Raw genomic sequence first — 17,893 nt, 5'->3', positions numbered from 1 at the left:
GTTACATGCACATGACACCATGAGCAAGCGTTTGTCATTGTCTTCTGCACTGTGCTGCGTGGCTGTCACTTCCACCTGCTCGCCACGTGGAGGCGCCGCAGTCCCGCATTCCAGCGTCCCACTCGCTGGCTTGACAGTGCAAAAAATAGAAAGGAAAAAAAAGAAAGTAGTGGAGCCGTTACAGAAAAGAGGCTCCTTTTGAATGCTTTTGCTTGAGATCAGATGCTCCCTGTGCGGGCTGTGGAGGGAGCAGGCAGGCAGCGCTTCTGCAGGATTCAGGGGTGAATGGAGCTGAGCGCACAACTTCTCTCCAGTCCTGCTGCTGCTGCTACTGCTGCTGCTGGAGTTTCCTCTAGGATTTTCTTCTTGTGACAAAAACGAGCTGGACTTTACTTCTTCTACCAACATGTATTCTGTAGCATTGCTGCTGATGCTGGCCGTCAGGATCTACGCAGACAGTATGGAGGGACCAACAGGTAAAAGACGCAAAAACCCCCCCCAACAAATGTGTGTCTGTGTTTTTGGAAGCCGGGAGACGCACTGTGCGCATCTGTACTGCTCCACGCAGATACAAAGTTGATTGTCAGGGGTTTAAAGTCGCTCTTCCTTTACAGTCCAGACACATATATTAAAGCCAAGACTGCTCTTTTTTCTCTTCGTGGGGTTTCTAAACTTAAAAAGTTGTCTGCGTGTGTGCGTCCAGCTGTTAAACTGTTAAACTTTCTCCTCTGTGCGTTTCAGCGGAACGTAAATATTCCATCGGGCATGAAATATGGAATTGCCTGCATCCCTAGAGTATAATCACAGCATCATGTCATTACACGACTGAATGGTATTGGAGATGACTCGATTTTCTATTTCATTCCTAGATCTGATCTGCAAAGTTTGAAAAAAAAAATCAGGCTTGAAAATGAAAGTGGCTTAATTATTTGAATGCTGAGCACCCTCTCTTCCTCTGCCCCCCCCCTCCTCTCTGTCTCTGTCCAGAGTATTCAGCATCATGACGTTCTCTGTCTGTCATGTTGTCATTGTTCAGGCTTCAGGAGGAGGCAACTCCATTCTCTGCCTTAATGTGTCATCCCAGAAAATGTACATTTGCATCTCGGTGATTAAGTCATCCTTCACTGGAGTCTTTCTTGCTGATGTACATGAAATGAGGCTGTTAACTTGCCAGCATGTTAATAGTATTGATGGAACATCTTGCATAATTGCTTTACTGAGATATAAGCTGATGCAAGGGGGAAAATTGTGGTCGGCCGGTTCAGTTTGGGACAAAATCTGAGCCATCAGAGCTGTTAGGGAGGAAAAATTTGGATAGAGCAAATCAAGAGGAGTCTGTTTCCTGCTGCTGCAAAGCAATACAGTGGGAATGAATAAGTAATGTAAGTGTTGTGCCCCAAATAACAGCACTGGCAGCTGATCCAAATATTCTCTATGTGTATCAGTCAAACTCTGATAGGTAGAAGTAGACAGTTTTAAAGTGTTGTGGGAGAGGAGGGGGTGAGTGAGAGAGATTTTAAGCCATAATATGTGAAATCCACAGAGCCCATCTGAGATAGGAGTTGAAATCCTCTTCACTTTGCCCGTGGCTGGTTTAACATTTGAATGGCTGAAACCGATTTTTGAAGATTTTTTTTCCAAGGCCTCCGAACCTCCGTCTTTTGAGGAATGTTTTGGAATACTGTTGAAAAAAAAGCCTCCGGTCACACCCTGTCAAGTTGTTTGGAGTAAAAGTGCCAGTTGGTTTATCTGAAGAATGCTTTGCAACTGGTGTGAATGCAGTGCCCACGATATAAATACTCTGGTGCATGGGTGTCAGTTGCCACTAGAACCAGTTGCTGAACAGACGTGCAGTGAGCCACTCCCTGCTCTCCAGGATTGAGCTGGTTCTTTAGGCAAGATATAATGCAAGTTACATACATTTAATTAGTTAGTTAATATAAGTGAAAGCTTGCCTTAATACTTTTTTGGTACTGACTGAAATATGTCATTGGTACTGAGTATCAAAAACTTTAAGTATTGAAAGTTGGCCACATAGTATGATTTATAATCTTGGTTACTTACTCTTTAAATACTGAACACATCTTTTCCTCATTTAAATCTAAATCATTTTGCCAGTTTCTGATGATTTCAGTTTGACAAGGTTTTTGTATGGTGGCTTTTAGACATTTTTACATTTGTCAAAGTAAGGTATTGTATTGGCATGAGCAGTAAAAAATACTTCAACTGGATTGTTAGTATATAGCGTCCAGTCCTCCAGACTCCAGAGATATTTGATAAGAGTGAGTTAGAGGCCCAGAGTGCAACACTCATCAAATGACGTACATAATATGACGTGCATCAAATGACGCCCATATGCATTGCGAAACACATCAGATTGAATAGTTAGGAGGGTACAGTTGAAGGGTGAGCACCCCAAAGTACAAAATGTTGCTTTTCTAAAGGTTTGATACATGTTGATGCTTGGAAACAGGAGCATGGTGAATCCTGACAATCAATCAGCCCTTATTAATGCATGTCAAGATGCTGTCAGTCTGTGTCTTACACATAAAACACGTGTGCTGCTATTTTGACACGTGTTATGTTGCTGGTGTGTGTTGCACTCAAGAATCTGACTAAGCATTCCTTGCCAACTTTCAATAGTCACTTATCTACTCAATGCTACAGACACATAAAAAGTATTGAGGCTTCATGCACAGCTCTAGCTATAGATCATCAAAGCCTGAGCCTTGCAGTTTGTTGACATCATATGGCAGAATATGTGGGTAGTGAAGTTTAAGCAAATGCCTTTTGGAGCTGCCAGCAATTGTGTCATGCAGCTTTTTAAATGTTAAAAACATGAGAAGATGCAGTGCCGCCCTCGCTTTGTATTCCTGCTGTAATCGGTCAAATGCTCCAGTATCAAAGTGGAGTGACTGTGTGAGGTCTCTTACCTCCGCTACATAGTTTCACCTACAAAATGTGTGGCTGCTGAGGTGAAACCTGGCGTGTTGTTTAAGTGCACCGGGCCCCGCTTGTTGGCGGGAGTCTAGAGAAGCCGGAGCAAGAAGGTAATTTAATCTTGGAGTGAAACCACGTGAGCGAACCCCAACACAGAGCAGCGCTGACACCGAGATTGGAGGTCGGAAGGAGGTTAGCTTGAAAAGACCACATTGAAATGAGAGCTGACGTGAGAAGGTGGGCCTTCTCAGGCTGCTGGGAGGATGTAGAGAGGGTCTTTGGTGTGTAACGGTGTGGATCCACCTGTGTTTTAACCCAACAGAAAACAGCCCCGACGCACACTCTCTGGCTCTCCTGGGGCAAATGTTGAGGCTGCAAATGGAGAAAATGGAATGTATGCTCACACAAAAAGCAATGATGAAATGTAGTTGTTCTAGAGGAAATAACACAAGATTCTTTAATAGAACAATGGTGAATTGCATAATGGCTACATGTTGTTCAAGAAAATGAGTACACTCTGTAATTATAGTACATGATAATGAGATGGCAATCGAACAAGGGTTGGTTGTTTCGACACCCATTTCATAAAGGAGGGAGAATCACAGAAATCTATCAATACAGTCCAATACACACAGCTTACAAGACAGCTAAAAGCCTTCAGAGTAGTTTGACTAAATCCCAGATAAACACATTATCTGTGTTTATCTCAATTTAATTATCTGTTTTAGCTGAAGAAAATGGGCACAATTAAGCTTGAAATTGATAAAAAGTGATAATTGTGAAATGATAAAGCGAAGCCCACATTTCACTCCTCACCTCCCTGATGGGCACATGCAGTCTCCGTGTGCTTGTTTTTCCTATCTTCAGTCTGAATGGGTGGGTCAAGCATCAAATGTGCGGACATATTCAATCAGCCCAAGCAGCGTGACAGACAGAGGCGGTGAGAATGAAGCAGCCCTGCTGAGGTGCAAGTCAATAAGGCCTTTTCCCTGCTTATATTCCAACACTTTGATGGCTTTTGAGAAATTTTAATTGCCTACGCTTGTTCGTTGCCAGTCATTCTCTTCTCGTCTGGGAGAGTTTTATTGGCAGTGTGGCGAAAGCAAAACTTGTATAGGTGTTCGATGGAATTAAAATACTTTTAATCATCACAGTTTGAAGACTTCATGGGCTTGTGGAAGCTGTGAGGCCTGTGAGACTTGGCAAACTCTAATGATTTTATATATATAACCAGCATGATTACTTCGACTTATCATAGAGGAGTCAGGACTGCTGTTGTGCAACTGAAGTCCAATTTTTCTCCATTGGCACTGAGTTGGTGAAATGCAATGTCACCCGCAACAGGCTTGATTTTGTCCGTCTAGATTGAACCTCTAGCTCTTTGTAACCATCAGTTGTTGTCCAAGTGATGGAGCCTTCTAGCGGTCATATTAATGGTGACTGGAATCAAATCATTTAGACGTGGAGGAGTGGTGGCATTTTATGCTATTTAATGTCTCTATTCACATGATGGGTGTCACATGAGTTACTCAATTGGTATTCGTATAACTTTAAGGGTATTTGGATTGGTACTGTTAATTTTTTAAACAACACGATAGGAGGAGTTGGGGGTGGATGAATGGAAGGGTCAACAAGATGTTGAATTTTGTTGTTGAAGATTGCTTACTGTTTTTTCCTGACATCACTATCAGGATGACCAAAGATCCCTAATCTTGATTGGATAGTTACCATGATCCTTATCCTAATCTCAACCAAGTTGTTTTTCTGCGCCTTAAACCGGATTTATGCTTGATGCAAGGGCTTAATGGCACCATCACGTTGATTTATAGTTCAACGTCAGATTTCACCTGCTTGGTGGCACTACTGCAACACGAGACAGATGTATTTTATGTGATCGGGCTGTTTTGTGAATTAATTTTATCCCCCACTGTATCATTTGATATTCTTTAACTTACTTTGTGGTGCAAGTGATGGTAGGAAAGCTTGTCTGTGTTTATTTTGGAAACTGTGATTTCAGTCTCAGGCCTCTGTTATACTTCATGAGCATCATGGTTAGATGGCAAGATCCTGTTTAACACATAACCAGATGGAGCACAAATTACGCAAATGAGTATGTGAACAATGATGTGGGCGTTGCAGCTGTTGCCTATGCTTACTTGTTGGTTAAAAGCAAGTAAATCAGCAACTTCAAAAGGGACTGACAGACAACGTCATCCTACTGGTAGGAGTGTCAGATCATGGTTTTGGGGGGCAGTTACACACAACTTTGACGCTTACATTTATAGAACTTGCTGGTATCAGTTGTTACTAGGGCTGGGTATTGGTATTTCATACCTTTTAAGGTATCAACCGAAATAAATCGATACCAAGTAGTATCGGAACGTCTCCCATAAAATGACTCCTGCACTCGATCCTTTTTGCACACAGAGCTGGAAAATACGACTATTTATACCCAGCCCTAGTTGTTACACTAGATTATCTGGACCATTTGGGTCATTTTCAAGCAAGACATCTTGTTTGTTCATGGTGGTTGCAATCAGACCATCCCCAACCATTATCGCCTCATGCAATACATTTATGATGTTAATCTACCAGTGCTGCTGCTGCTCATGCATGCCTGTCACCACCACGTGTTAGTAATAGAGCTGACAACATTGCCAGACTGTCTTGGCCTGCACCCACGAGGTGTTTTTGTGTAGAGAACCACAACCGCCGTCGACTCTCCAGGTGTTAGGAAAGTGTTGTTTCGCCCTTCATAACAACAACAACAAATAATTATTGAGCAGATGGATTAGAGCCAGCAGGCGCCGTGCTGCCTTTTTATCACTAAACACGTTCAGACAATAAAGTTAATTTGCTGTTTAGACATCCTCACGTGTCGGTGAATGCCAATGTTTGCATTCAATTTCGGTTATTTTAAAGGAGGCTGCTGGGTTTGTGATTGCTGTTGCTCACTCTTCCCTCAGTGACTCACTTCATTTCTTAGAAACCTTTCCATTGTATTTCAGCAAGCTATATAATGATCTGCTGGATGAAATGCTTTGCAAAATCAGGAAAACAGTTGAGGGGAGTGTATTCATATAGCATGAACTAAGCTGCCTCAGATTCAGCTGCTGGTAGAATTTGCTGTCTGTTGCTGATATGCTGAGTGCCGCTAATTGTTAATTATAGAATTCTAGAATACTGACCTGCAGCTCTGGCAACAAAAGCCCGGGAGCTGAAACTATCCAGACTTTTGAACTACAGAGAATACTCAGATGTCAGCTTGCTTTTTGGCAAATTTTAGACAGGCTCAGCAAGACCCCCTCTCCCTTCACCCTCGCTCAAAAACTCCTCCAGCCCGTCTCTTCTTCAACCGGAGAGCTCGCCGTCTGCCACAGGTCATGCCTCAAATTGTGCGAATGTTGAGAGGGAGAGGATGGGGCTTTGAAAGCAACCGCATAGACAGCTTACCTGACTGCATTGAAGTAATTTCATCGAATCTGTCTAAATTTCATTCAGTGAAGTGTATCTTAATTTGTCAACTACCCCTCATGAAAGGAAATATCATCAAGCCTGGCAAGAACAATTGTCTTGTCAAATCCGAAAGGAATGAAACTTCACCTTAAACCCATTTTAACACGATTAGGTAACAGATGGTGAATTGCTTTGGATTCCTGGGGATTATTTTGGTGTATTGTCTTTTCCCTAACTAAGAGCACTGGAGCTATTACTCACATACAGAACTTATTCTAAGTGGGGTTTGGGTTTGTTAAGCTTTCACACAAAGAAAGAACACAGAATTAAGGTTACTCAAAAAAGTCTGCTTTTGATGTACACTGTTGTCCCAGTATAGGCAGCACAAAGGATTCACAAAGAGTTCTGATGATAAATGCCTTATCACAAGCACACACTATTTATAATTCTTTAAAAAAAAAATCAATCTCTCCAATATAATGTTACTCATTAAGAAATACCATTAATCTAGGTGATGAGAATGAGAAATATTGGAACAAAGTTTATTTTACTTTGAAGTATAACACTACAGGAAAAAAGAAATGAAACAGATAGAGCTATGTGCGTCAGCCAATTGCAAGTCTGAACTCAGAACTACAAGTAAAGAAGATACGGTGTTTGGTTTCAATAAAGACAGAAACACACTTTCATTTTCATTTCTGTTCCGGTTACTTTTTTGAGTAATGGTCCGCTCTACAAACTGTCAGAAAATGCTGAAAAAATGCCCATCACAGTTTGTTTTTTAAGCCTGAGCTGAGATCCTTTGCTTATTTTGTTCAGCCAACAGTTCAAAGATTTTCATCCACAAGACAAAGAAAAGCAGAAAACACTCCCTATTGAGAAGTTGAAATAGGGAATGTGCAACGTTTAATGACTTAAAAATCTATATCTCATGGTGCAAGTCCTATTTCCTGTGCAAATTGCATATCATTGGGATGTAGTATTGTATTGGGAAGCTGAGCACTGTGTCTTTTCTAGACACAATTCTTGTAGGTGTGGTTATGTTTGAGAACTCCCTTTGTTAAATGCAAAAAATAACACATTTTTGAAAAACATGTTTATATTCCTCAATGCAAGGCGCTGAGAAAAAGGTATCATTACTGAAAGTGAGGTATGGTATTAGCGCTGTTATCAATTTTTTTTAAATGATACCCTTCCAGCCCCGCAGACATAGACAAAGCAAGCTGAAGGGAAACGGGTACACCAGAAAAATAAATTAGAGCACTTCATCAAAATTTAAGTTCTGGAATGCACTCAACATCACAGATTGATGATATATAAAAAGTGCAGGAGTGTTTGAAAGAGGGAGGATTTTTTTCTTTCTTTCAAGGATAATTTACCCTGTGCTATTGGAATCATTGCTGTCAGCACACAGACATGGACAACTTGTAGAAGAATGGCAGGTGAGATTGATGATGTAGGATGTTGTCGGATGTAGCTATGACTGTGCGCTTGTATTAAGGATGAGCTGGACAAAGAGATGAGATATGCAGGAGCATGACTGTTCTGCAGTGATGGCTGTCTGTCCATTTAGTCCGGCGCTGCTCTCTGTCAGATTCGGCTGCTGCTGCCATTACCTCATAGATTTGTCACTGCCACTGCCAGCCAGCAATGAATAATCTTTATGAATATTCCACTATCGCTCGCGCTTGCCTAACCGACAGTATGTTTACACCGTGGCTGAACCAATTGTCCAAGCTGTTCCCCGGCCATGAAACCTGTGGTTGGACCTGTCACGACTGATGACAGGTTGATGCGAGTCGTGACGCTCGCAGCAGAGAGGAAACTGTCGCTCGGTTAGCGCTGCAGTGCCACGCGGCCAAGCAGCAGTTTCTGCAGACGGGGTCAAGGTTCAAGCCACAGGATGATTTTGTGGCGGCGCTGTCAGCAAGTGTCACTTTAGATTGAGATGACATCTGGGGCCAAACTGCAGGAATAGCATTCCTCTTGCTTCTTTTCCTCTCTGCAGCTCCTGGGAGGAAAATAACTGCATGATGCCAAAAGCTATTTCTTTTCAGCTCTACTACCTCCTCCTCGACTCTTTATCTCCCAGAGTTTTCTCCTCTGGGGCTCACGTGTTTAGTCCCCCGTGTCATTAATGTCGAAGACCACAGTGCAGATAAACTCAAGTTGGATTAACTGCCAAACTACAAAATTCACTCCGTCTCATATCTTACCCTTAATTTTCGTAAGATAAGCGAGGAAAAAAAAAAAGTCAGTGATATGGAGCAAGACCCGGGGTGTAGAGGTCCCAGGGTAGCTGTAGATATTACACTTTAAAGAGTAGGCGTTTAAAGTTATCAAACCTGTGGGCCTCCGAGTGTCCCTGTGGCGCACAAGAGATATTAAAAGTTGAAGGGGAAACTTGTAAGAAAAAAAAAAAGTTAAATAATTAAATAAATAATATGACACGTCCCCCAACGGAGTGAACAAGGGCACTGCGGCAACGCCTGTTCACCCTTGTCAAGGTTAGCAGTGACCCTCCTGTGCACAGCGGGGGAGATTATGCAGCATGAGCAGCAACACCTGTGTGTCTGCTATCACTGCGGGACGTCTTCATCACAACGACTTCTTCATTTCCTCCTCCTGTAAGTAAATTTGAATCAGTGCCACTTCTTGTTGCTCAATGTCGCCCTTTTCTGTAGCATCTTGCTTTGTAATGGTGTACATGACTGCCAGAGCTCTGGAGTTCAGGCTGGGGCACCGATGAGTAATACTGTTCCCTCCTTCATCTGAAACTACTCTAGAGGTACTTTTGAGCACATAATCTCCAGCTTCTCCAGTGCAGCTGCTCAGCGGTAGGTTATTCTTCACATGCGGGGTTGTTAGGCCACATTGGGAGGCAAAAGTTGCTAGAAAAAGTAACTCTTACCTGAGGTTGTCTGCTAATACCAAGTACTGATCACCACTAGTGCTAGAACTAATAAGAAATAGTGCCACAGTAATCCCTAACCTCATGGTACTTCTAATTAAAATGATTCCGATGACAGTGATGAAGAAGCTGGAGATATCGGTCACATCTTGGCTGGTACTCAATCTGCTTATTAAAATCAGTATCATGAGAGATATGGATTGGTGCGTCCCTAGATGGGGACAATAGCACTCCTCGAAAACATTCTTAGTTCTGACATCATTTGCACATATTAAAAGAGAAAACTTCTGCATACTATTCTCCTGTTTGCACACCTGGCATGTCACTGCAGGGAGCGCACTTGATTGCTGGATGATTGGTTTCGGAAAGGTCCAAAAATTGTGGGATACAGCCCCTACCAACAGCGGTATCGATAGGTGTCGGGGTAGGGGGTTACAGATGCTGTTCGATGATCTGACAGGTACTTCGGTCACACCGTGCGGCTCCCACTGTGATTTGGAGGAATTGTGTCAATTTGCAGCAGGATGAAGAAAAGAAGTTGACTTTTCCAGGATAATTGGGTGTGAAAGTGAAATTAATAAACACTTCAAGCGTAGGCTCTCCTGCTGGGAATCAAACCTTTAACCCTGTTAGAGTTAATGCCGTCGCTTCTCCATCTTGGCCCTCTCAACTCATCTGTCCTTCTACTTGCACTTTTCTTGGCATGCACATGTTTGTTAGTTGGCTCTCTTTTTCTGTCTAACTTCCCTCCGACTTTTATGCAGAGGGGCCACCTTGGCAATGATTCAGACGACAACGGTGTGTTGGCAGTTAAAAGAAGCAATAGCACCTGGGCCAGCATCTGCTCTGTTTGCCTTCCAAATGCTGTCTGTACCTGTAGCGAGTACGCAGGTTGCAGCCCTCACGGCCTCTGAACTCAGACAGATAAATGTAAAGGATTACATTCATGAGCAAGGAGCTGACAGATCATGTCCTGCATGAGAATGAGCTGGCTGTACCATCTTTGCATTCATGGACGACCACGTTTGCCTTGCCAAGATGACTGGAGGCACATACCTCTAAAATCCTCACTCTGTTTTATGAAATGTATCACCGCTAGTGCCTGGAGCATGCTGTTGCTGTTTTTATAAGTTTGCCATTACAGGAGGCCCTGAATCATTGATTCAATAAGCAAGACCCTCCACTGTAGGTGCAGAATTTCAGGTGGAGACAGAGAAAAGGAGACAGAATGAAATGAAGGAAGTGAGAGAGGATAGTGTGTGAAGTACAGGGAGGGTAGGGGGGATTATTGATTATATTGGTGGAAGCTGTTGGGAAACAGCATGGAAATCAGCTGGTGGTCAGCTTTCTGTCTGTGCTGCAACTCTTCGCATCACCTTTCATCTTCCTTCCGCCGTCTGATCTAGCAGGCTGGCCTGAGGTGAAAGTGAGTCAGGGAAGGCGTCTCCAAATCTGCCACCGAACATGTGTGTCCCTGTGCCCTGCTAGCCTACACCCCCTAATCTCAGCGTCAATGGAGTCTGAGCAGATGGCTCTGTAGCCGGGGTCACCAAGCCCATACACAATAATAATAGGGCATGAGAGGATGATGAGACTGGCCCAGACACTGGAGGGATGATGCAGGGTTGACCCAAGTAGACAAAAAAACAGATCTCCGTTGTTTGCCCTTGTATAAGGCATCAGTTGACATATGTTGTTTGTGAATTGGTTTTAACACGGCCTCCTGTATGTTGACCTAGAAAAGTGATGAGAGCAGCAGAAAGCTTGCCATCAAAAGGCTCCACTGGTTGAATTTTTTTCTCACTCTGTTTCATCTTGAAGTTTCTTGCTGGTGTTAATGTATTATGAAACTAAAGAAAGCTTAAAATAAGTTACTCCTGGCCTTAAACTGATGTGGCCTTTTTGAAGATGGTACCCACCTCTAAGGATTGATGTTGGTACTGGTAGCAAGTTTATTATGGTTTTATGCTAAATTAATGCCCACAGCAATTCCACAAAGGTAATTACAGTGTATTTGTAGGCTTGATTAGTCACTAAAACAATTTAGGGTTTAGAGTAAGGTTTAGCTACTGTGGATTTTAGAGGACAGATGCTCATATTATGCAGAGACTGATCATTTATGTGCCAAAACTATTCCCAAAATATTGAGTAATGAGTTTAATACCAAAATATAACACCCACCAGGGTAGAAAAGCCACTGAAACAGCATTTAGCTAATTGGAAGGTGGAATCACAGGCAGGTTTTTCAGTTCATCACTCCCAAAGCTGCTATGGACAATGCTGCTACATCCTACCTTTGCTTCCTCTTCTATTTTGTATAGAGCATTTGGTTTTCAAATGATGCCACGTGTGCCTAACAGTAGCAGTAAGAGAGAAGACTGCAAAAGTCTATGAAATGACTCATTAACATCAGTTTATCAGCAAGTTTTAGCTGAAGTTTGCCAACATTAGTTAACATTAGCCTCTGGTCCAAGTTAGACTGATGCCACAAAACCCCAGGGTGTATTGAATTCATTAAGGGTGTTTTATTGGATTAAAGTTGTATTATAGCCCATTTCTTTATATAAAAGTTGCATATAGACTTTAAGTTCCTTATATTAAGAGTTATTCTCACTGAGTTGGAGAAAGTTCTGTAACGGGAAGTGATGTCCTTGAGGCAGTTAATGGAGTTTGTTAATTTATTGTAGTTAGAGGCATTAAGGATAGGTAAAGCTAGGTGTCGTCAGCATAAGTGTAAAAGAAATATTGTACCTATGGATAATGTGGCCTCAAGGGAAAATATAAATGTAGAAGAGGCAGGTAAAGTATCAAACACAGCAGGAAGAGATTATTCTTCAGCCAAAAAGCGAGTTGTTAGAACAATTTCCTCAGTCAGCTGACAGAAGAAGGTCATTTGTCACTTAAAGTTATGCAAATTTGGTGTCTGACATCCTGAGTCTCTGTTGCTTCTCTTCACATCGGATGCCATGTACTTAACAACGAGACTACTTTAACTTGTCAGTAGCCTGTTACTTCAGCGGGAGAGGGGTTACAGGCAGCCCTTTTGTGGTTAGCGCCCAAGAGGAATGCGTATGTAGAACAATGCGTGACATGTTTGTCATTGTCACTCCTAAGGGACGGGTTGCACATAAATTGCTTCTGCCTGAATCTCCGCAGCCACGCCCACACGCTTCTGTAGAGTCCCAGACATCTCTAATTATATGCACACAAAAACTAGGCTATGTATTGTTTTTCATATCTCCACCTGCCCCCCCCCCCAAATCCCTCTACCACTCCCCAACTCTGTCACCCACTTTCTGCCAGGCCGGAAGACCTGTTGTTAATTAAACCTGCCAATCACAGAGAATGGGATAGAAGAGGGAGGGAGGCAGAGACCGAGAAAGAGAGCTCTTCACTTTTCCAGAAAGTGTTTTATGGCAGTGCTTACTTTATGGTAATGAGTCAGTCACATCTTTATTGAAGTGGCTGCAACCAAGGACGGTAACAGTTGACTTAAACCATGTTTGTGTGTGACTGTGTGTGTGTATGTGTGTCTTGTCCTCAAGTCTGTATATGCATGAATGCATTTAGGGAGGGTAGCGCAATTAATAAGGGGGGCAGATTAGGAGTGATGTCAGAAGTGCCAGCTCTTCTTTATTCTTTCTCCAGTGGAGGGAAGAGAGGTTGAGTAACGAGCTCTTTAGCGTAGTCCAAGACAAGTATGAGCCTTCTTGTGCCTGTATGTCCTTGCAGTCTGGGCAATGTCTTTGACCCCATGTGTTGTCCATGTTTAATTAGAATCCACTGGAGAGGGATTATAATACAAGGCAGGGTGACTCTGTAGAGGCAAAGAAGTGAGTATAAGTAGAATCACTAATAAAAGGTTTAACGTGGCTGGTTGGCTGAGCACAGCAGAGTTGGCGTTGCGGTTAGGGGGGGAGGGGGCGGGTACTGACACAATCTGCCACAAGTGGACAATCAGTGGAGTGAAGGCAGGCATGTTTGTCATATACAGGGATGGCCGGCGTGTTTTGGGGTGGTTTACAGTATGTAAATCCTTAACTAAGAGGTCTACTGCCTAATTATCTTGATTTGTTTGTGCTTTTTTGGGCTAGAGGCATGCTCCAATTGCTCACCTAATGGACTGCTTCCTGTGGCACAGATATAAGAATGCTCTGCGACACAACTCACATTGCAGTGATGTGAGAAAATGCACACTGGCACACAAACCCTGACAGATACGCATGCCTGCAAGGGAAAAAGGAAAAAAAGAAACTTCTACATAGTGAAGGAATTAAATCTTTTTCCTCACATTTTTTTTGAATGAGTAAAATGTTTTTAAGATATGCTTGATTGACCACCACTGCAACTGTTGCTGCTACATCTACTACTCTCACTAATTCCACCATACCCAAGCACATATGCTACTACAAATAACAAGTCTACTGATAAGTGCTATTGCTGCTGCTTCTTCTAATTATTCTACTAATACTTCTACATTTTAATACTGCTGATGTGTTTACGTACTAATAATGTTGCTACTAGCTACCAGTTCATTCTGCTACTACCACTAATACAACTGATAGGCGCTAATGCTGCTTCTAATTGCTTTTCATTATTCTACTAATGCTTCTAAATTTTAATGCTGTTGATGCGTTTAAGAACTTATACTGTTGCTACTAGCTACCAATTAATTACTACCACCACCAGTTGTACACAACAACTACTACTGCTGCTACTACTGTCACTAATTCCACCATACCCAAGCACATATGCTACTACTACTAATAAGTCTACTGATACGTACTAATGCTGCTGCTACTAATACTTCTACATTTTAATGCTACTGATGTGTTTACGTACTAATACCGTTGCTACTAGCGACCAGTTCATTCTGCTACTACCACCACTACCAACATTAATACAACTGATCGGTGCAAATGCTGCTTCTAACTGCTTTTAATTATTCTACTAATACTTCTATATTCTAATGCTGCTGATGCGTGTCTTAATACTGTTGCTACTAGCTACCACCACCAACACAAGCTGCTGCGGCTACTAATAACGCTAGTGCTACTTCTGCTTGTAATAATGCTAACACTACATACAGTACCAGTCAGCTATTTGGACCAACTTCTCATTCAAAAGAATTGGAGGGCATTTCCAAACTTTTGACTGCACAGGTTATTGTTAATGCTGCTGATGCTAATAAATATGCTAATGATGCTTCTACTGCTACATCTGCTGCTGTTTGTCTACTACTAATGCTACTGTGAACACTACTACATTTCTAATGCTGCTATTACTTTTAATGTCTATTCTATTAGTACTGCTGCTGCCACTACTACTATTAATACTTCAACTATTGCTGCTGCTATGCTTCAACAATGCAGATGTTTCTACATATATAGGCCTACCTCTACAATACTACTACTACTGCTACTGCCAGTGCTACTGGTATTACTATTACTATTATTAATAGTATTTCAGTTTAACTGTGTCACTATGTCACACAACTACTGAAGCTCAACACACACCTGCTGTGTTACATCATTTGACGCCCACAGCACATACAGTATATGAGAGCTGTTCATCAGAAAATGAAATATTTAGATCTGGTAAAAAAAGCCAATAGTGCCTCATTTCAGTTTATTAGTTGTGAGAACTTTCTGCTTCTTGTAGTCTTATTTGATTTTAAAACTGAATATTGGAAAATTGTCTGGTCAAAATAAGAAACAGTATCTGAAGATACCTTAGGCTTTAGGAAATTTTGAATGCTGATTTTCTATATTTTCTGATATTACATAAAACTGTTTGAATGATTAATCAAAATAGGTTGAGGATCAATATTGTTGCTTCTCTGGAGCACTGACATTGTGTCAACGCTGAGAAACAGGACACCGGCATGACCTGATGGCCCAACACATGTCATATGCTTCCACCGTGTGTGTTGTTTCTAATGTAATGTTGTCACAATACTAGAATTTTAAACTTTGATACAATACACTTTGAATACTTGTATAAAAAATTTAAAAAAAAACCTCAACACCTCTTTGGACACAACAACATTATTAAATATGCCATAGATAGTGCCATGTGACCCACCAGTCATGTGGTGGATTGGTTGCTGGAGAGAATGCCATAACAGCCGCAGGTTGAGGACCTGTTGATTTTCCTCCCTCTTGTTTCATCATTGTGTGGAAAATCTGATTGTAGATCTTTTTTTTATAGCTTCGGTAATTTTGATACTATCTAATGTGTATTGTTTTAAACACATGATATCGAAAAAGTATCAAAGCAACAATACCTTTGACAACCTCATTCTAATGTATCTATAAGTCCTACTGCCACTGCTGATGCCTGTTATGTTTCTACTACTGTTACTGATACTATTTCTACCCAAGCTACTGGCATTTCTACTAATGCTATTATGGCTGTTGCTATTGCAACACTACTAACACTACTACTGTTACTACTACAAGTAATCAGTTAAGGATAAGGTTGTCCTAGAAAACGGTTGTAGTATTGACTATGTCTACAGTTCATCTCAATCTACCCTCATCATATCCTTGTATATACCTCTATAACCAAAGTTTAAAGTCACAAACTTTAACATTGTGTTCTGCTGGGGTCTTTTCCCCTGTGGCTCGTCCATCTTTGACAGGACCACTGGACACCTGACTCAGGACTGACCTCTAACTTCTGCTGGTGCAAGACAAGACCTGAGGTCTCGGGGGAATTAGGCGTTGGGGTTTGCCAGAGGGCACCAGGGCTGTCTGCTTTGCCCAAACCGTGACCAGGTGTCTGCTGGGGTGGGGGAGGCAGAAAAGAAAAAGAACTCATCGAGTGATTTTGTGGGTGTGTGTGTGTGAGTTCTGACCTAGCCAGGGGCATGAATAAAAATGTCCAGTAATTGCTCGATTCTGTCACTGAGATCATTACCGCAGGTGTTTGAGACCTCGCATATGCAAGCAGGGATGTAAGCCTGTGGAGCTTTGACAGAAAAACAACATTTTCCCCCAGATTTTTTTTAAAGACTTGGCATGAGGTTATAATGATTAGGTAGGTAGGGGCCCTTTCACTGTCACTAACTTTGACAGTTGGTCTTAATGATGTTGACATTTCAAATATGCTTGAGAGAAAATCTTGTTCAGAGCAATCGCCCTCTCCCTTCATGTTATGAAAAACAAAATCACTGGCATGTGAAATTTGCGTGGTGGAGTAGGAGGAGGGGAGGTGGTTGTAGCAGGAACTGGGAGGAGGGCACAAGTTTTTTTTCTAGTTGATTAGGCAGCTGAAATCATCCTTTGTGAAGGCAGTGTAGGCAAGGGAGGGAGGGAAGCTAAATCTCCCAGAGGAAGGCCTTTTGGTTTCATTGCTGCTGTATTGGTGCAAATGAAGGGAAGAAGAAGGAGGGGTTGTTCTGGGCTCGGTTTCAGGGGTGTGGGCCCATTCAGAGGCGAGACTGGAGGCTCCTGGATTTATTCCGGCCCAGTGGATAGCTGCAGCGGTGCCGGCGGCCTGCGCTGAAGGATTTAAACCCCTATCGCAATGGCAAAAGCAGCATGCTGCTCACGGAGAGAACACGAGAGCAGGGAAGCAAAACCGCATACTCTCATTATCAGAGTCTACAGGAGACTGAAACGAAGGGATGGACGGGGAGAGAGAGAGGTTGCCGCAGAAAGAGAAACGGAATGAGCTGAAAGAACAAAGAGCGGCGGCGGCGGCAGTGGTGGAGAGAAAGTGCAAAGAAATAACAGAGCAGAAAGTTTGTAATGCCTCTATAAAAAAGTATATCTGTCGTCAGCTGCACACTGAGGGAAGGGGGAAGAGGAGAAGATTAGGAGAGGTGGAAGATGAGAGGGCAACTTTTAGTGACTGTGCAAGAGATAGAGAGCCTGTTGTCCACTGTCTGAACACAGCAGAGCCACTGTCTGCAGCTGCATGGGCCTTTTGGCAGAGCTCCGTCTGTGAGACTATGTATATCAGAACAAACACACACACACACACACAGAAAGAGTTGCACTAAGGGGATGCTCCTCATTAATGTGCGCTATGGCACAAGGCTCATTTTAGAGACCATTACATCCGAGTAAGAACTGCTCATTTGTCAAGATGAATTACAGTGATATGTCTTCTTTATCTTAGTGCTACACTTGATGCAAAGTCAAACAAGTCCACAGATACTTGGGACTAACTGGGACTTGTAATTCCCTGTGTGGAAAATATCCACATATCTTTGCATATACAGAGACAGAAAGAGAGCGCAATCTATTTATTCTCCTGGCCCTCTGCTGTATCGGCCTTCTTTCAAGACTCCAACACACCCGAGGGAGACACTTCATTTTTGTAAACCAGGTGCAGGATACAGGGAGTAGCTTGTGTGTATGCTGTTACTGTGTCTGTCTATATATAAGAGTTCAGTTAACAAACCCCTCTTTGAACTTGGGGATGAGCTCAGCAAGTTTTCTCAAGTGTTGCCAAAAGTCCATCTTAAACATGGACCTGACTGTTTTCAGGGGGGAATGGCTGAATGGTCCTGTCTGCAGGGCAGCTCCGGGGTTACCGATGATGAATGGACAAACTCAGGCACTGTGTCCTGATGTG

The 17,893-nt window shown here is 42.5% G+C and overlaps 1 protein-coding gene across 1 annotated transcript in view; it reads left to right on the top strand.

Annotated features, from left to right (window-relative positions):
• Positions 1 to 406: 406 nt before the first annotated feature.
• Positions 407 to 17,893, top strand: part of ptprua (protein tyrosine phosphatase receptor type Ua) — a 209,479-nt gene continuing 191,992 nt past the window's right edge. The window contains exon 1 of the mRNA XM_053334996.1: positions 407 to 476. Coding sequence (XP_053190971.1) covers positions 407 to 476 — 70 coding nt within the window. The remainder of the gene's footprint in view (positions 477 to 17,893) is intronic.

This window comes from Scomber japonicus, chromosome 15, assembly GCF_027409825.1.
Source record: "Scomber japonicus isolate fScoJap1 chromosome 15, fScoJap1.pri, whole genome shotgun sequence".
NCBI classification, from domain to species: Eukaryota; Metazoa; Chordata; class Actinopteri; order Scombriformes; family Scombridae; genus Scomber; species Scomber japonicus.
Note: the sequence above shows the minus strand (reverse complement) of the source record. Positions and strands in the feature narration are given on the sequence as shown.